Source organism: Pseudophryne corroboree, chromosome 8, assembly GCF_028390025.1.
Source record: "Pseudophryne corroboree isolate aPseCor3 chromosome 8, aPseCor3.hap2, whole genome shotgun sequence".
Lineage (NCBI taxonomy): Eukaryota > Metazoa > Chordata > Amphibia > Anura > Myobatrachidae > Pseudophryne > Pseudophryne corroboree.
Window position 1 is genome coordinate 85,287,390 of NC_086451.1, and position 20,822 is coordinate 85,308,211.

At 48.4% G+C, this 20,822-nt stretch overlaps 1 protein-coding gene across 3 annotated transcripts in view; it reads left to right on the forward strand.

The window, feature by feature from the left end:
- UCK1 (uridine-cytidine kinase 1) overlaps positions 1 to 20,822 on the forward strand; it is an 81,733-nt gene that overhangs the window by 39,431 nt on the left and 21,480 nt on the right. Inside the window, exon 1 of one of the 3 annotated variants that reach the window (XM_063936775.1) lies at positions 5,120 to 5,306. The exons of the other annotated variants lie outside the window; for them this stretch is intronic. Coding sequence (XP_063792845.1) covers positions 5,217 to 5,306 — 90 coding nt within the window. The 5' untranslated portion in view covers positions 5,120 to 5,216. Of the gene's footprint in view, positions 1 to 5,119; positions 5,307 to 20,822 lie in introns of those variants that run through there. 3 annotated transcript variants of the gene reach the window in all.

Sequence of the window (20,822 nt, forward strand, 5' to 3'; positions counted from 1 at the left end):
ATCTGTTATGCAAGGAGCTTACATTATCATTTAACACCTTCCACATATCCATCCAATCAGGTGTCTGCCCCGTCGGCGGCGACACCACATTTGTCTGCACTTGTTCTGCCTCCACGTATCCTTCCTCATCAAACATGTCGACACAGGCGTACCGACACACCGCACACACACAGGGAACGCTCTGACTGAGGACAGGACCCACAAAGGCTTTTGGGGAGACAGAGAGAGAGTATGCCAGCACACACACCAGCGCTATATAACCCAGGGATTACACTGTACCTTAGTGTTTACCAAGTAGCTGCTGTTTTATATACCTCTGCGCCTAAATTTATGTGCCCCCCCCCCCTCTCTTTTTTTACCCTCTACTGCACCTGTATACTGCAGGGGAGAGCCTGGGGAGCGTCCTTCCAGCGGAGCTGTGAAGAGAAAATGGCGCTGGTGTGCTGAGGAAGAAGGCCCCGCCCCCTCAGCGGCGGGCTTCTGTCCCGCTTCTTATATGTAAAAATGGCGGGGGCTCGTACATATATACAGTGCCTGACTGTATATATGTCTCTTTTTGCCATCAGGTATCTTAATTGCTGCCCAGGGCGCCCCCCCCTGCGCCCTGCACCCTACAGTGACCGGAGTGTGCGGGTGTGCTGTGGGAGCAATGGCGCACAGCTGCAGTGCTGTGTGCTACCTTAAGTAAAGACAGGAGTCTTCTGCCGCCGATTTCGATGTCTTCATGCTTCTGTACTTCTGGCTCTGCGAGGGGGACAGCGGCGCGGCTCCGGACGATCAAGGTTAGGTACCTGTGTTCGATCCCTCTGGAGCTAATGGTGTCCAGTAGCCTAAGAAGCACAACCTAGCTGCAGTTAGGTAGGTTCGCTTCTCTCCCCTCAGTCCCACGTAGCAGAGAGTCTGTTGCCAGCAGAAGCTCTCTGAAAATAAAAAACCTAACTAAATACTTTCTTTCTTGGTAAGCTCAGGAGAGCCTACTAAAAGCACCCAGCTCTGGCCGGGCACAGATTCTAACTGAGGTCTGGAGGAGGGGCATAGAGGGAGGAGCCAGTGCACACCAGATAGTACTAAATCTTTCTTTAGAGTGCCCAGTCTCCTGCGGAGCCCGTCTATTCCCCATGGTCCTTACGGAGTCCCCAGCATCCACTAGGACGTTAGAGAAATATATATATATATATATAATACCCCTGGCATCGCTTTTAATGATAATAATCAACACCAATTTTGCTGTGCCCCCTCCCCCATTTAGCACCCTGTTACTTGTCACAGAAGTGGAGGAGGTCAGGACCAGCGTCTCATGCAGCTCACTGTGGAGATAAAATGGCGCTGATTAGAGCTGGGAGGACCAAGCCTCGCCCCCGTAACGGCGCGCGTATGTCCAGCTATTTTTTTATACTGGCGGGGGTTAGTATACAGTGCCTATGCACTGTATGTACTGTTGCCAGGCTGATTTGAGGTCTTATTGCTGCCCAAGGCGCAGCCCCCCCCCCCACCCCCCTGCACCCAAGAAGTGCCGTTGGTGTGTGGGAGCAATGGCGCGCAGCGCGACCGTTGCGCGGTACCTCCGAGACTGATGTCTTCTGCCGCCTTCACTGAAGTTTTCTTTGCTTTGGTTACTCACCCGGCTTCTCTCTTCTGGCTCTGTGAGGGGGACGGCGGCGCGGCTCCGCCGGGAACGAGCAGCTAGGCTATACCAAGTTGTCAGACCCTCTAGGGCTAATGGTGTCCAGTAGCCTAAGAAGAAGAGCCTTTAACTCACAGAAGTAGGTCTGCTTCTCTCCCCTCAGTCCCACGAAGCAGGGAGCCTGTTGCCAGCAGTGCTCTCTGAAAATAAACCTAAAAAAATATTTTCTAGAGAAACTCTGTAGAGCTCCCCTAGTGTGTGTCCAGTCTCTCTGGGCACAGAGTCTAACTGAGGTCTGGAGGAGGGGCATAGAGGGAGGAGCCAGTTCACACCCATTTAAAGTCTTAAAGTGCCCATGTCTCCTGCGGATCCCGTCTATACCCCATGGTCCTTTTGGAGTCCCCAGCATCGTCTAGGACGAAGGAGAAATAGAATTAAGGGGAACATTTACTAAGCAGTGATAAGATTGGAGAAGTGAGCCAGTGGAGAAATTTCCCCATCAACCAATCAGCAGCTCTGTATCATTCTATAGTATGCAAATTATAGATGTTACTTCAGTGCTGATTGGTTGCCATGGGCAACTTCTCCACCGGCTCACTTCTCCACTCTTATCACTGCTTAGTAAATGTACCCCTAATTCTGTTTTGGAAATATTAAGTTTGAGGTGGTAAGGCAGTAGTAATAATTATCCAGCCTATATCAGTGGTAATTATTATCCAGCCTATATACTGTAGTAGTGGGATGTGTTTATGTGACCCGCGGTCAGGAGGCCACCAGTCACAATCCGGACACCTACATCCCGCCCCCTCACAATCCCTACAGTCGGCACGCCGACCAACAGGGACTAATCCCCATAGAGGGGGAATAGAACCTGTGGCGATCCTGCAAGGGGCTTTGTTGCGCTCGCGCCCGCCCCCCTGTAAGAGGCACGGGGGTGGGGCCCTGGAGAACAAAATTTGTGCGATCACTTACCAGGCCTACGTACCTCACGCCTCCCGTCCTCCACCTTCAGTCCGTCGAGGTAGCTCAGACGATACTGGCACACGTCCAGACACGGAGAAGAACTTCCTAGGTTACCTGAAACGAATGGGGGGGGGGGGGGGAACACACACTACGCAGGGGTGGCCTACACTGGGCTCAGTGAAGGGTCATCATCGGCACTTGTGGCCTCAGACTGGGTGCCCCCGTAGTGGTTCGAAGCACCAGGGGCGACCCTGAACGAAAATGCCCAAAGGCGAGGTGGGGGAGGGGGCAACATACACCACGAACACACACGAAACACCTTTATACTCACCAGCTATACACTTGGCTTCCGCCAGACGACTGGCCCTTCTTCTTTACTCCTGGAAGAGAACACACAATACAACCCACAGGACGTGGCGCTGCTTACGCTTTATGACGGAGAGACACTTATACAGAGGTTATAGCACGACACCGTAATACTGTTTCAACCTTGGGGTACTCACCAACGCGTACTTCCGACAGCCTACCTTCCATGGGGGCCTGGCTGTGGGGAAAACTGAGAACTCATCACACATGCGGCGTAGCGCCAAATTATGCAAACCGCGGCCTAGCACCGACTTCAGCAACCTGCGGCCTAGCACCGACTTCAGCAACCTGCGGCCTATCGCCGACTTCAGCAACCTGCGGCCTAACGCCGACTTCAGCAACCTGCGGCCTAACGCCGACTTCAGCAACCTGCGGCCTATCGCCGACTTCAGCAACCTGCGGCCTATCGCCGACTTCAGCAACCTGCGGCCTATCGCCGACTTCAGCAACCTGCGGCCTATCGCCGACTTACTGTACACCCCATAGCGCTGAGCCCCCCTGCCTATGTCTGCCTGTCTGTGGGGATGATGGGGGCCTAGCGCCCTCTGCTGCTCAGGCTGTGGGCCTGCCTAACTGTGTGGGGAATGATGGGGGCCTAACGCCCTCTGCTGCGCAGGCCTAGTGCCTGTTTTTGCCCCACGGGCCTAGTGCCCGCCTAACTGGTGCCGCAGGCCGGTGGCCTGACTATCCTTTCGGGCCTAGTGCCCACTATTTGCCCTCGGGCCTAATGCCCGCTCAACTGCGCCACGGGCCAAGAGGGCCCGACCAGAAATTCCCACGGGCCGGGAGGGCCCGACTTTGCACCCACAGGCCGGAAGGGCCTGACTATGCCCACGGGCCTAATGCCAGATCCCTGGTGGTCTAGGGGAAGGGGGGGGGGCACCTGCACTTACCCGTCCAAAGGGCCACGGCTGGACCAAGCCTGGTCCGGCCACGCCCACCGCGTTGTCTTCGCCGGACTTCCGGCGCCGTCTTCTTCCTTCACTCTTCCTTCACTCTTCAGGAGCTCTTCTCCGCTCCCTCTCTGCCGTCGAACTGAACTCTCGCGCCCGGCGCTGGCTAATACAAGCCAGTGCCGGGGGGCGGGGCTATGACGCGGCGAGCCGGGATTGGCTCGCCGCCGCCACTCCCGATTGGCTGCCAGTTCACGAGCCGTGATTGGCTCGCGGCTGGCGCCAAATTCAAAATGCTGGGCGGCGATTGGCAGGGTCTGCGTCCCGGAAGATGCAGGCCCGCCGCCATCACCCGCGTGGAGCGGCGGTGGATATGCACCGCCGTCCCCACGCCCGCTGCTGAACTCTGCATTCAGCTGGGCAGGTGGGGACCGGACCAGGTCCGGTCCCCAGCACCGCCCGAAACCCGCGCTACCTCCGGCCCCATGGGACGGTGCCGGGGCATCCCAGGTGAGGAGGGACGCGCATGCCAGTAGCAGGGCCAGTGACCGCACAAGTACACTGGCCCTTGCTACACCCCTCCCCCAAGGCATCTCAATGCCGGGATCCCGGTGTCAGTATGGTGACCAGAGTTATGCGATACCAACCCATAGTAAAGATTATCCAGCCTATATCAGTGGTAATTATTATCCAGCTTTTATCATAATTTTTTTCATTATTACATTTTATTTACAGGGCGCCACAAGTGTTTTGCAGCGCCGCACAAAGGACAGTACAAGGGACACAGAACTTAGCATTACAATAAATAAATAAATAAATAAATAACAAAAATAGAGTAATTACTTTCCAGCCTATATACTGAGGTAATGATGATCCTGCCTATATTAGTAGTAATTAATGCTTATCCAGCCTTTATCATTAGTAAGTATTATTTAGCCAATATAGTTATGATTATCCAGCCTATATCGTTAGAAATAATTATTGAGCCTATATCCGTAGGAATTGTCACCTATATCTTCCAGCCCAGTCTTTGCAGGAATACCGCTACCTACAATGGGTAATAGTGAGGCAGCAGCAGGTTATTGGGAGGGGGAGGAGGCAGCAATATGAGGCATGACTCGGGTACATTTCCCTCCCTGCACACAGTAACTTATCTGACAGTGACAACTCTCACATGTCCCAGAGCTGTCACTTCCCAGCCAGTCACATGCTCTCACTGACCGCGCATGCGCAACAGCCGTCACACGGAACTTCAACTCCCAACATGCTCTAGTGTGCGCCTCACTCGCTGATCTATGTGCTGCGCGTTCGGGTGGCTTGTGGGAAATGTAGTTCTTCTGTAACCCCGCTGACCGCAGGTTGTCCTGGCCATGGCTTCAGCGGGGAACCTGGAGGCTTCGGAACGCGGTCACCAGCGGCCCTTCCTGATCGGTGTGAGCGGGGGCACCGCCAGCGGCAAGGTGAGGGGTGCACTGGGGTGTGTGTGTGAGACATGGCCCCGCTGTTTGTTTGCTATAGTTACCCCGGCATCTGGAGCAGCCAGTGATATACTGTAGCAGTGACCAGGTCAGTGGGAGCATTTGGTGCAGTACTCTGGTGCTTAACATGTGCATTGACATATCATATTAACATATCACTGGAGTAGTGTATAGGAGTTACCTGGTCACCATAGTGCATTGTCACTATAATAGTGTATAGGAGTTACCTGGACAACCTACTGTATGTGCATTGTCACTATCACTGGAATAGTGTACTGTAGTAACCTGGTCACCATATCTGGTCTGTGTATTGTCACTACAGGTTGAGTATCCCTTATCCAAAATGCTTGGGACCAGAGGAATTTTGGATATCGGATTTTTCCGTATTTTGGAATAATTGCATACCATAATGAGATATTATGGTGATGGGACCTAAATCTAAGCACAGAATGCATTTATGTTACATATACACCTTATACACCCAGCCTGCAGGTAATTTTAGCCAATAATTTTAATAACTTTTTGCATTAAACAAAGTGTGTGTACAGTCACACAATTCATTTATGTTTCATATACACCTTATGCACACAGCCTGAAGGTCATTTAATACAATATGTTTAATAACTTTGAGTATTAAACAAAGTTTGTGTACACTGAGCCATCAAAAAACAAAGGTTTCACTATCTCAGTCTCACTCAAAAAAGTCCGTATTTCGGAATATTCCGTATTTCGGAATATTTGGATATGGGATACTCAACCTGTATAATAATGTATAGGAGTTACCTGGTCACCATAGTGCATTGTCACTATAATAGTGTATAGGAGTTACCTGGACAACCTACTGTATGTGCATTGTCACTATCACTGGAATAGTGTACTGTAGTAACCTGGTCACCATATCTGGTCTGTGTATTGTCACTATAATAGTGTATAGGAGTTACCTGGTCACCATACTGCATTGTCATTATAGTAGTGTATAGGAGTTACCTGGTCACCATAGTGCATTGTCTCTAGAATAGTGTATAGGAGTTACCTGGTGACCATAGTCAGTGGCGTCATGAGGGGGGTGCGGCCCGCACCCAGGTGTCACCCTTCAAGGGGGTGACACCAAAAAGAGCTGTACACCCACACTCACTTCCGCCAATAATTCAGGCACCTGCCTGGACTGACCATTTTCACGGCCGCAGCGCCGCCGGATCTGTACTACCGCAATCTATAGATGCCGGGTTCAGGACGTCACCCCCGTGACATCATCACGCACGCCGGCACCGCAGGGCAGGCCATGCCATTCTGTGAGGGTTGAGGCTAGATCCAAGTGGCCTAAGAGACCTTTTCCGTCAGGGGGAGGAGCCACAACCCAAGTGGGAGGAGCTAGTCCAGTGGAACAGTTGCTCTACTATCCCCGCCACCAACTATTACCTTTAGTAATTAGGTGGCGAGCGAAGCGTGGCGAGCGAAGCGAGCCCACGAGGGTACTTTTCGGGTACCCTGTTCGGCCGTAGCTTTTCCCCCTTGTGATGTGTCTCCTCCCCTAGGTACGTCACAAGGTCCCTTCTCCCACTCCGATATAGAACCAACCATTCTGTGAGGGAGAATGGGAGTCGAGTGCATGATGCCCACGTGGGGTGCGCCCGGCTCCCGTCTTTGCAGCTAGCGGAGTACCCGGCTCTCCTCCCTGCCTGCCACTGCCGGGCGCGCACAGGAGATACGCCTGGATCGCGTCCCTGCCGCTGAAGGAGCACCGCCGGGCGCTTGGTTCCTGTACCTGCCGCCGCTGGAGCTGGTAGGCTTTAAAATTAAATGACAGTCTCCAGTATGTTCTTCTCCAACCCAGCGTCCCAATCCCCAGTATGTCCCCCTCCCACTCTGCATCCTCTCCCACCCAGTGTCCCAATCCCTAGTCTGTCCCCTCCCACTGTGCATCCTCTCCCACCCAGTGTCCCAATCCCTAGTCTGTCCCTCTCCCACTCTGCGTCCTCTCCCACCCAGTGTCCCAATCCCTAGTCTGTCCCTCTCCCACTCTGCGTCCTCTCCCACCCAGTGTCCCAATCCCTAGTCTGTCCCTCTCCCATCCAGTGTCCTCTCCCACCCAGCGTCCCAATCCCCAGTCTGTCCCTCTCCCACCCAGTGCCCCAGTCTGTCCCTCTCCCACCCAATGCCCCAATCCCTAGTATGTCCCCCTCCCACTCTGCAACCTCTCCCACCCGGTGTCCCAATCCCCAGTATGTCCTCCTCTCACTCTACGTCCTCTGCCAACCAGCATCTCTCCCTTCCTCTGTCCCTCCATCCATTATGTCTTTCTCCCACCCTGCATCCCCCTCTCACCTAATGCCCCCGTCCTCCTCAGTCCCTTCCTCCACCATGTGTCCTCCCTCTCACCCAGTGCCTCTTAAGGACACCTGCCTTCTGATTGGCCACACTTCGGCATCTGCCACAGTACACCCTCGAGTGGACACTACGCCTTTCAATTTTCCATACCCCCACTTCAAAATTCCCTCTTCGATCACTGTGTGTGTGTATGTGTGTATATATGTATGTATATATGTATGTGTGTGTATGTATGTATATATATATATATAATATATATATATATATATATTATGCACACACACACACTGATAAGAAACCGTGTGGTGTGCTACGGGAGGACGTCCATGGGGGGGTGACACCATGAGTTACCACACCGGGTGACACCAACCCTAGTGACGCCACTGACCATAGTGCATTGTCGCTATAATATTGTATAGGAGTTACCTGGTGACCATAGTGCATAGTCACTATAATAGTGTATATGAGTTACCTGGTGACCATAGTGCATAGTCACTATAATAGTGTATAGGAGTTACCTGGTCACCATAGTGCATTGTCACTATAATAGTGTATATGAGTTACCTGGTGACCATAGTGCATAGTCACTATAATAGTGTATAGGAGTTACCTGGTCACCATAGTGCATTGTCACTATAATAGTGTATATGAGTTACCTGGTGACCATAGTGCATAGTCACTATAATAGTGTATAGGAGTTACCTGGTCACCATAGTGCATTGTCACTATGATAGTGTATAGGAGTTACCTGGTCACCATAGTGCATTGTCACTATAATAGTGTATAGGAGTTACCTGGTCACCATAGTGCATTGTCACTATGATAGTGTATAGGAGTTACCTGGTCACCATAGTGCATTGTCACTATAATAGTGTATAGGAGTTACCTGGTCACCATAGTGCATTGTCACTATAATAGTGTATAGGAGTTACCTGGTCACCATAGTGCATTGTCACTATAATAGTGTATAGGAGTTACCTGGTCACCATAGTGCATTGTCACTATAATAGTGTATAGGAGTTACCTGGTTACCATAGTGCATTGTCATTATAATAGTGTATAGGAGTTACCTGGACAACCTACTGTATGTGCATTGGTGGTCATTCCGAGTGGTTCGCTCGCTAGCTGCTTTTAGCAGCATTGCAAACGCCAGGCCGCCGCCCTATGGGAGTGTATCTTAGCTTAGCAGAATTGCTACTAAATAATTCCCTGCAGTTTCTGAGGAGCTCCAGACCTACTCCTAGACTGCGATCACCTCAGTCCGTTTAGTTCCTAGTTTGACGTCACAGACACGCCCTGCGTTCGGCCAGCCACTCCCCCGTTTCTCCAGCCACTCCTGCGTTTTTACCTGGCACGCCTGCGTTTTTTAGCACACTCCCTGAAAACGGCCAGTTTCCGACCAGAAACACCCACTTCCTGTCAACCACACTACGATCACTCGAGCGATGAAAAAATGTTGCTCGAGCTTGTGCAAATCTACTAAGTTTTGTGTGAAAGTACTTAGCGCATGCGCGCTGCGTACCAGGCGCATGCGCATTTTCCACCTAATCGCTGCATTGCGAAAACCGGCAACGAGCGACCAACTCTGAATGACCACCATTGTCACCATCACTGGAATAGTGAATAGTAGTAACCTAGTCACAATATCTGGTCTGTGTATTGTCACTATAATAGTGTATAGGAGTTACCTGGTCACCATAGTGCATTGTCACTATAATAGTGTATACGAGTTACCTGGTGACCATAGTGCATTGTCACTATAATGGTGTATAGAAGTTACCTGGTCACTATAGTGCATTGTCACTATAATAGTGTTTAGTGAATTACCTGGTCACCATAGTGCATTGTCACTATAATAGTGTATAGGAGTTACGTAGACACCGTCACTATCACTGGTTATTGTATAGTAGTAACCTGGTCCCCATATCTGGTCTGTGCATTGTCACTATAATAGTGTATAGGAGTTACCTGGTGACCATAGTGCATTGTCTCTATAATAGTGTATAGGAGTTACCTGGTGACCATAGTGCATTGTCAATATAATAGTGTAGGAATTACCTGGTGACCGTAGTGCATTGTCACTATAATAGTGTATAGGAGTTACCTGGTCAACCTACTGTATGTGCATTGTCACTATCACTGGAATAGTGTAAAAGAGTAACATTGGGGTCGATTCAATTCGGCAACAGATGAATAGCGCCGGGAATTAGCTCCCGACTCTATTCAATTCAGCTACTAGTTACCTGCAATTGTCGGGAATTCTTCTCTCACCCCCGGGGGGTGAGAGAAGAAAACCGACAAAAGTGCTGCCGCAATGCTGATTCTGTGGGGAATCAACATCACCACGGGTAGTTAAGTCGTTCTCCTGACAAAACTACCTGTTAAGTCGGTAAGAACAGGCATTCCCAGCGCTATTCATCTGTTGCCGAATTGAATCAACCCCATTGTCTTTATAGTAGTGTATAGGAGTTACCTGGTGACCATAGTGCATTGTCTCTATGATGGTGTATAGGAGTTACCTGGTGACTGTCACAACTGAGGGTTTAGGCTGACCGGAGGAAGCCTCAGTTGTAGGGGCTGAAATGAAATTAAACTTGGGAGGTTTAATCTGACCCCTGGACATGTAAGTGTAGAAGGATTACCCAAAGGTGTGACCATGACAACCAGGTTTAAAAGTCAATAAAAGTTTTATTAACAGACTCCGTGCAGAAACAACAGTATTCACAGTTGATAATAAGCAGTGGCAAATAATACAGTTCCTGGATCACTTTAACCATAGAAGGTATCACAGAGCACTGGTAGGTTGAGGAACAGATGTTAAAGTCCTTTGATGGAATAACCTTACCAGGCCTGGCTGTAGTAGTGAAGATAGCCGAGGAACACGCCAGTAGATGTATTAGATGAAGCTGGTAACTTGAATAGACTGTTGTAGATACTGGATGGAACCAGCCAGGTGGTAGAGACACGGAGTGGACGCTGAATGGAATCAGCCAGGTGATGAAGACACGGAGTGGATGCTGGATGGAACCAGACAGGTGATGAAGACACGGAGTGGATGCTGGAAGATGCTAGGGAGCGTGGAAACTGGAGAGTTGAAAAGAGATTACCGGTGGTTAGTGGATACTGCTGGTAAGTAGGGATCCGCTGGAACACCGGCACTTTAAAGAAACTGGATACTGCTGGAAGCTGACCGCTGGAAGCAGATGGATAGAAGCTGGAATAGCCACGGAGGACTGCAGAGTCAGGCTGCACCGCAGGATGGAAGGCAGGTGCGGGTTTCTTAGTGGATGCTGGAGACAGGAGCTGGAACCTGGAGAAACAACCACAGGAGAGAGGAGAGACTGGAACTAGGTTTTCCAAACAAAGCACTGACCATTTCCTGGTTCAGGCACAGGATACTTATACCTGCTGCAATGCAGGCATTGGCTGGTCAATCATGCAGATTCCACAGCGCAGCGGATTGGTGGAGATTGAACATGTGACTGAAACCAACATGGCTGCGCCCAAGTACTTGGAGGGAAAGTTGGTTTTGGAAATCCATGTGGAAACACAGCAGCAATGGCGGCGCCGGCCGCGGAGGACAGGAGACTCCAGACTGACAACTGCACACTGAGACACATGGATGACAACGGAGACCGCGGCAGGCAAGAGACACCACTCTGACAACCTGCATACTGTAACACAGGAGCGGCGGAAGCGGCCGCGGAGGACGGGAGACGCCATGCAGGATTCAAACATGGCGCAGCTGTGACAGCGTCTCAGAGTGACAGGAGGGATATGCAGAGTGTGGACATCAGTAACACAGATGAGATCCGGCCCTGGAACGCTGAGCCAGCCTCAGGAGACATCTAAAAGGCAAGTAATGGCGTCCAGATACCCGGATCGTGACAGTGACCATAGTGCATTGTCTCTATTATAGTGTATAGGAGTTACCTGGTGACCATAGTGCATTGTCACTATAATAGTGTATAGGAGTTACCTGGTGACCATAGTGCAGTGGTTCTCAAACTCGGTCCTCAGGATCCCACACGGTTCACGTTTTCCATGTCACCCAGCAGCTTCACTGTGTATTACCAACTGTCACATTTGAAAAATCTACAGGTGACCTGCAAAACATGAACCGTGTGGAATACTGAGGACCGAGTTTCAGAACCTGTGCCATAGTGCATTGTCTCTATAATAGTGTATAGGAGTTACCTGGTCACCATAGTGCATTGTCACTATAATAGTGTAAAGGAGTTACTTTGTCACCATAGTGCATTGTCACTATAATAGTGTAAAGGAGTTACCTGGTCACCATAGTGCATTGTCATCATAATAGTGTATAGGAGTTATCTGGACAACCTACTGTATGTGCATTGTCACTATCACTGGAATAGTGTATAGTAGTAACCTAGTCACAATATCTGGTCTGTGTATTGTCACTATAATAGTGTATAGGAGTTACCTGGTCACCATAGTACATTGTCTCTTAGTGTACAGGAGTTACCTGGTCACCATAGTGCATTGTCACTATACTTGTGTATAGAAGTTACCTGATCACCATAGTGCATTGTCACTATAATAGTGTATAGGAGTTACCTGGTCACCATAGTGCATTGTCACTGCAATAGTGTATAGGAGTTACCTGGACAACCTACTGTATGTGCATCATCACTATAACTGGAATAGTGTATAGTAATGACCTAGTCACCATATCTGGTCTGTGTATTGTCCCTATAATAATGTATATGAGTTACCTGGTGACCATAGTGCATTGTCATTATAATAGTGTATAGGAGTTACCTGGTCAACCTACTGTATGTGCATTGTCACGATCACAGGAAAAGTGTATAGGAGTTACCTGGTCACCATAGTGCATTGTCACTGTAATAGTGTATAGGCGTTACCTGGACACCATCACTATCACTGGTTATTGTATAGTAGTAACTTGGTCACCATATCTGGTCTGTGCATTGTCACTATAATAGTGTATAGTAGTCACCTGGTGACCAAAGTGCATTGTCTCTATAATAGTGTATAGGAGTTACCTGGTCACTATAATAGTGTATAGTAGTTACCTGGTCACCATGTGCATTGTCACTATAATAGTGTATAGGAGTTACCTGGTCACCATAGTGCATTGTCCCTATAATAGTGTATAGGAGTTACCTGGTCAACCTACTGTATGTGCATTGTCACTATCACTGGAATAGTGCATAGTAGTAACCTAGTCACCATATCTGGTCTGTGTATTGTCACTATAATAGTGTATAGGAGTTACCTAGTCACCATAGTGCATTGTCTTTATAATTGTGAATATGAGTTACCTGGTCACCATAGTGCATTGTCACTGTAATAGTGTATAGGCTTTACCTGGACAACCTTCTGTATGTGCATCGTCACTGTCACTGTATAGTAGTAACCTGGTCACTATATCTGGTCTGTACATTGTCACTATAATAGTGTATAGGAGCTACCTGGTCAACCTATGTGCAGTGTCATTATCACTGGAATAGTGTACAGGAGTTGCCCGTTCACCATAGTGCATTGTCAGTATAATAGTGTATAGTGAATTACCTGGTCTCCATAGTGCATTGTCACTATAATAGTGTATAGGAGTTACCTGGGTAACCTACTGTATGTGCATTGTCACTGTATAGTAGTAACCTGGTCACTATATCTGGTCTGTACATTGTCACTATAATAGTGTATAGGAGTTACCTGGGTAACCTACTGTATGTGCATTGTCACTGTCACTGTATAGTAGTAACCTAGTCACCAAATCTGGTCTGTGTATTGTCACTATAATAGTGTATAGGAGTTACCTAGTCACCATAGTGCATTGTCTATATAATTGTGAATAGGAGTTACCTGGTCACTATAGTGCATTGTCACTGTAATAGTGTATAGGAGTTACCTGGACAACCTACTGTATGTGCATCATCACTATAACTGGAATAGTGTATAGTAATGACCTAGTCACCATATCTGGTCTGTGTATTGTCACTATAATAGTGTATAGGAGTTACCTGGTCACTATAGTGCATTGTCACTGTAATAGTGTATAGGAGTTACCTGGACAACCTACTGTATGTGCATCATCACTATAACTGGAATAGTGTATAGTAATGACCTAGTCACCATATCTGGTCTGTGTATTGTCACTATAATAATGTATAGGAGTTACCTGGTGACTATAGTGCATTGTCATTATAATAGTGTATAGGAGTTACCTGGTCAACCTACTGTATGTGCATTGTCACTATCACAGGAAAATTGTATAGGAGTTACCTGGTCACCATAGTGCATTGTCACTGTAATAGTGTATAGGCGTTACCTGGACAACCTTCTGTATGTGCATCGTCACTGTCACCGTATAGTAGTAACCTGGTGGTAAATTTACTAAGATGGGAGTTCTATTTAAGATGGGATGTTGCCCATAGCAACCAATCAGATTGTACTTCTCATTTATCTAGCACCTTCTACAAGATAATACCTGAAATCTGATTGGTTGCTATGTGCAACATCCCATCTTCAATAGAACTCCCAATTTAGTAAATTTACCCCCTGGTCACTATATCTGGTCTGTACATTGTCACTATAATAGTGTATAGGAGCTACCTGGTCAACCTATGTGCATTGTCATAATCACTGGAATAGTGTACAGGAGTTACCCGGTCACCATAGTGCATTGTCAGTATAATAGTGTATAGTGAATTACCTGGCCTCCATAGTGCATTGTCACTATAATAGTGTATAGGAGTTACCTGGACACCGTCACTATCACTTTTTAGTGTATAGTAGTAATCTGGTCTGTGCTTTGTCACTAAAATAGTGTATAGTAGTTACCTGGTCAATCTATGTAGGAGTTAACTGGTCACCATAGTCCATTGTCACTATCTCTGAAGTGTATGAGTTATTTGGTCACCATATTACAGTCACTATCATTGTAAAGGCCCATACACACTAGCCGATTTTGAGCTCAAAGTAGCTTACTTTTGGCGTTCTGAGCTCAAACTCGGCCAGTGTGTATGGACGGGCGATGAGTGCTGATGCGCATTCCTGCATCATCACTGGCCGTCGCCGTCCGTCGGGTTGTTTTACCAGCCGAGTGAACCACTTTCCACAGTCTCCTACTGTGGAAAGTGGTTCACCTCCCATGAACATCGCTGGGCACAGTGAAAATCTAGAGATGAGCGCCGGAAATTTTTCGGGTTTTGGTTTTGGGTTCGGTTCCGCGGCCGTGTTTTGGGTTCGACCGCGTTTTGGCAAAACCTCACCGAATTTTTTTTGTCGGATTCGGGTGTGTTTTGGATTCGGGTGTTTTTTTCCAAAAAACCTAAAAAACAGCTTAAATCATAGAATTTGGCGGTCATTTTGATCCCAAAGTATTATTAACCTCAAAAACCATAATTTCCACTCATTTTCAGTCTATTCTGAATACCTCACACCTCACAATATTATTTTTAGTCCTAAAATTTGCACCGAGGTCGCTGTGTGAGTAAGATAAGCGACCCTAGTGGCCGACACAAACACCGGGCCCATCTAGGAGTGGCACTGCAGTGTCACGCAGGATGGCCCTTCCAAAAAACCCTCCCCAAACAGCACATGACGCAAAGAAAAAAAGAGGCGCAATGAGGTAGCTGTGTGAGTAAGATTAGCGACCCTAGTGGCCGACACAAACACCGGGCCCATCTAGGAGTGGCACTGCAGTGTCACGCAGGATGTCCCTTCCAAAAAACCCTCCCCAAACAGCACATGACGCAAAGAAAAAAAGAGGCGCAATGAGGTAGCTGTGTGAGTAAGATAAGCGACCCTAGTGGCCGACACAAACACCGGGCCCATCTAGGAGTGTCACTGCAGTGTCACGCAGGATGTCCCTTCCAAAAAACCCTCCCCAAACAGCACATGACGCAAAGAAAAAAAGAGGCGCAATGAGGTAGCTGTGTGAGTAAGATAAGCGACCCTAGTGGCCGACACAAACACCGGGCCCATCTAGGAGTGGCACTGCAGTGTCACGCAGGATGTCCCTTCCAAAAAACCCTCCCCAAACAGCACATGACGCAAAGAAAAAGAAAAGAAAAAAGAGGTGCAAGATGGAATTGTCCTTGGGCCCTCCCACCCACCCTTATGTTGTATAAACAGGACATGCACACTTTAACCAACCCATCATTTCAGTGACAGGGTCTGCCACACGACTGTGACTGATATGACGGGTTGGTTTGGACCCCCACCAAAAAAGAAGCAATTAATCTCTCCTTGCACAAACTGGCTCTACAGAGGCAAGATGTCCACCTCATCATCATCCTCCGATATATCACCGTGTACATCCCCCTCCTCACAGATTATCAATTCGTCCCCACTGGAATCCACCATCTCAGCTCCCTGTGTACTTTGTGGAGGCAATTGCTGCTGGTCAATGTCTCCACGGAGGAATTGATTATAATTCATTTTAATGAACATCATCTTCTCCACATTTTCTGGATGTAACCTCGTACGCCGATTGCTGACAAGGTGAGCGGCGGCACTAAACACTCTTTCGGAGTACACACTTGTGGGAGGGCAACTTAGGTAGAATAAAGCCAGTTTGTGCAAGGGCCTCCAAATTGCCTCTTTTTCCTGCCAGTATAAGTACGGACTGTGTGACGTGCCTACTTGGATGCGGTCACTCATATAATCCTCCACCATTCTTTCAATGGGGAGAGAATCATATGCAGTGACAGTAGACGACATGTCCGTAATCGTTGTCAGGTCCTTCAGTCCGGACCAGATGTCAGCATCAGCAGTCGCTCCAGACTGCCCTGCATCACCGCCAGCGGGTGGGCTCGGAATTCTGAGCCTTTTCCTCGCACCCCCAGTTGCGGGAGAATGTGAAGGAGGAGATGTTGTTGACAGGTCGCGTTCCGCTTGACTTGACAATTTACTCACCAGCAGGTGTTTGAACCCCAGCAGACTTGTGTCTGCCGGAAAGAGAGATCCAAGGTAGGCTTTAAATCTAGGATCGAGCACGGTGGCCAAAATGTAGTGCTCTGATTTCAACAGATTGACCACCCGTGAATCCTTGCTAAGTGAATTAAGGGCTCCATCCACAAGTCCCACATGCCTAGCGGAATCGCTCCGTGTTAGCTCCTCCTTCAATGTCTCCAGCTTCTTCTGCAAAAGCCTGATGAGGGGAATGACCTGACTCAGGCTGGCAGTGTCTGAACTGACTTCACGTGTGGCAAGTTCAAAGGGCATCAGAACCTTGCACAACGTTGAAATCATTCTCCACTGCGCTTGAGACAGGTGCATCCCACCTCCTATATCGTGCTCAATTGTATAGGCTTGAATGGCCTTTTGCTGCTCCTCCAACCTCTGAAGCATATACAGGGTTGAATTCCACCTCGTTACCACTTCTTGCTTCAGATGATGGCAGGGCAGGTTCAGTAGTTTTTGGTGGTGCTCCAGTTTTCTGTACGTGGTGCCTGTACGCCGAAAGTGTCCCGCAATTCTTCTGGCCACCGACAGCATCTCTTGCACGCCCCTGTCGTTTTTTTAAAAATTCTGCACCACCAAATTCAAGGTATGTGCAAAACATGGGACGTGCTGGAATTGGCCCAGATTTAATGCACACACAATATTGCTGGCGTTGTCCGATGCCACAAATCCACAGGAGAGTCCAATTGGGGTAAGCCATTCCGCGATGATCTTCCTCAGTTGCCGTAAGAGGTTTTCAGCTGTGTGCGTATTCTGGAAACCGGTGATACAAAGCGTAGCCTGCCTAGGAAAGAGTTGGCGTTTGCGAGATGCTGCTACTGGTGCCGCCGCTGCTGTTCTTGCGGCGGGAGTCCATACATCTACCCAGTGGGCTGTCACAGTCATATAGTCCTGACCCTGCCCTGCTCCACTTGTCCACATGTCCGTGGTTAAGTGGACATTGGGTACAGCTGCATTTTTTAGGACACTGGTGACTCTTTTTCTGAGGTCTGTGTACATTTTCGGTATCGCCTGCCTAGAGAAATGGAACCTAGATGGTATTTGGTACCGGGGACACAGTACCTCCAACAAGTCTCTAGTTGGCTCTGCAGTAATGATGGATACCGGAACCACGTTTCTCACCACCCAGGATGTCAAGGCCTCAGTTATCCGCTTTGCAGTAGGATGACTGCTGTGATATTTCATCTTCCTCGCAAAGGACTGTTGGACAGTCAATTGCTTGGTGGAAGTAGTAAAAGTGGTCTTACGACTTCCCCTCTGGGATGACCATCGACTCCCAGCAGCAACAACAGCAGCGCCAGCAGCAGTAGGCGTTACACGCAAGGATGCATCGGAGGAATCCCAGGCAGGAGAGGACTCGTCAGAATTGCCAGTGACATGGCCTGCAGGACTATTGGCATTCCTGGGGAAGGAGGAAATTGACACTGAGGGAGTTGGTGGGGTGGTTTGCGTGAGCTTGGTTACAAGAGGAAGGGATTTACTGGTCAGTGGACTGCTTCCGCTGTCGGCCCAAGTTTTTGAACTTGTCACTGACTTATTATGAATGCGCTGCAGGTGACGTATAAGGGAGGATGTTCCGAGGTGGTTAACGTCCTTACCCCTACTTATTACAGCTTGACAAAGGGAACACACGGCTTGACACCTGTTGTCCGCATTTCTGGTGAAATACTTCCACACCGAAGAGCTGATTTTTTTGGTATTTTCACCAGGCATGTCAACGGCCATATTCCTACCACGGACAACAGGTGTCTCCCCGGGTGCCTGACTTAAACAAACCACCTCACCATCAGAATCCTCCTGGTCAATTTCCTCCCCAGCGCCAGCAACACCCATATCCTCCTCATCCTGGTGTACTTCAACACTGACATCTTCAATCTGACTATCAGGAACTGGACTGCGGGTGCTCCTTCCATCACTTGCAGGGGGCGTGCAAATGGTGGAAGGCGCATGCTCTTCACGTCCAGTGTTGGGAAGGTCAGGCATCGCAACCGACACAATTGGAGTCGGACTCTCCTTGTGGATTTGGGATTTCGAAGAACGCACAGTTCTTTGCGGTGCTACTGCTTTTGCCAGCTTTAGTCTTTTCATTTTTCTAGCGAGAGGCTGAGTGCTTCCATCCTCATGTGAAGCTGAACCACTAGCCATGAACATAGGCCAGGGCCTCAGCCGTTCCTTGCCACTCCGTGTGGTAAATGGCATATTGGCAAGTTTACGCTTCTCCTCCGACAATTTTATTTTAGGTTTTGGAGTCCTTTTTTTTACTGATATTTGGTGTTTTGGATTTGACATGCTCTGTACTATGACATTGGGCATCGGCCTTGGCAGACGACGTTGCTGGCATTTCATCGTCTCGGCCATGACTAGTGGCAGCAGCTTCAGCACGAGGTGGAAGTGGATCTTGATCTTTCCCTAATTTTGGAAGCTCAACATTTTTGTTCTCCATATTTTAATAGGCACAACTAAAAGGCACCTCAGGTAAACAATGGAGATGGATGGATTGGATACTAGTATACAATTATGGACGGGCTGCCGAGTGCCGACACAGAGGTAGCCACAGCCGTGAACTACCGCACTGTACTGTGTCTGCTGCTAATATATAGACTGGTTGATAAAGAGATAGTATATTCGTAACTAGTATGTATGTATAAAGAAAGAAAAAAAAACCACGGTTAGGTGGTATATACAATTATGGACGGGCTGCCGAGTGCCGACACAGAGGTAGCCACAGCCGTGAACTACCGCACTGTACTGTGTCTGCTGCTAATATAGACTGGTTGATAAAGAGATAGTATACTCGTAACTAGTATGTATGTATAAAGAAAGAAAAAAAAACCACGGTTAGGTGGTATATACAATTATGGACGGGCTGCCGAGTGCCGACACAGAGGTAGCCACAGCCGTGAACTACCGCACTGTACTGTGTCTGCTGCTAATATATAGACTGGTTGATAAAGAGATAGTATACTCGTAACTAGTATGTATGTATAAAGAAAGAAAAAAAAACCACGGTTAGGTGGTATATACAATTATGGACGGGCTGCCGAGTGCCGACACAGAGGTAGCCACAGCCGTGAACTACCGCACTGTACTGTGTCTGCTGCTAATATATAGACTGGTTGATAAAGAGATAGTATACTCGTAACTAGTATGTATGTATAAAGAAAGAAAAAAAAACCACGGTTAGGTGGTATATACAATTATGGACGGGCTGCCGAGTGCCGACACAGAGGTAGCCACAGCCGTGAACTACCGCACTGTACTGTGTCTGCTGCTAATATATAGACTGGTTGATAAAGAGATAGTATACTCGTAACTAGTATGTATGTATAAAGAAAGAAAAAAAAACCACGGTTAGGTGGTATATACAATTATGGACGGGCTGCCGAGTGCCGACACAGAGGTAGCCACAGCCGTGAACTACCGCACTGTACTGTGTCTGCTGCTAATATAGACTGGTTGATAAAGAGATAGTATACTACTAATATTATATATACTGGTGGTCAGGTCACTGGTCACTAGTCACACTGGCAGTGGCACTCCTGCAGCAAAAGTGTGCACTGTTTAATTTTAATATAATATTATGTACTCCTGGCTCCTGCTATAACCTATAACTGGCACTGCAGTGCTCCCCAGTCTCCCCCACAATTATAAGCTGTGTGAGCTGAGCACAGTCAGATATATATATACATTGATGCAGCACACTGGGCTGAGCAGTGCACACAGATATGGTATGTGACTGAGTCACTGTGTGTATCGTTTTTTTCAGGCAGAGAACGGATATATTAAATAAAACAAACAACTGCACTGTCTGGTGGTCACTGTGGTCGTCAGTCACTAAACTCTGCACTCTCTTCTACAGTATCACAGCCTCAGGTCAATCTCTCTCTCTCAACCCTAATCTAAATGGAGAGGACGCCAGCCACGTCCTCTCCCTATCAATCTCAATGCACGTGTGAAAATGGCGGCGACGCGCGGCTCCTTATATAGAATCCGAGTCTCGCGAGAATCCGACAGCGTCATGATGACGTTCGGGCGCGCTCGGGTTAACCGAGCAAGGCGGGAGGATCCGAGTCTGCTCGGACCCGTGAAAAAAACATGAAGTTCGTGCGGGTTCGGATTCAGAGAAACCGAACCCGCTCATCTCTATGAAAATCGCTCAGTGTGTATGCACTGAGCTATTTTCCTGCCAGTGATGTTCACATCATCGCCCAG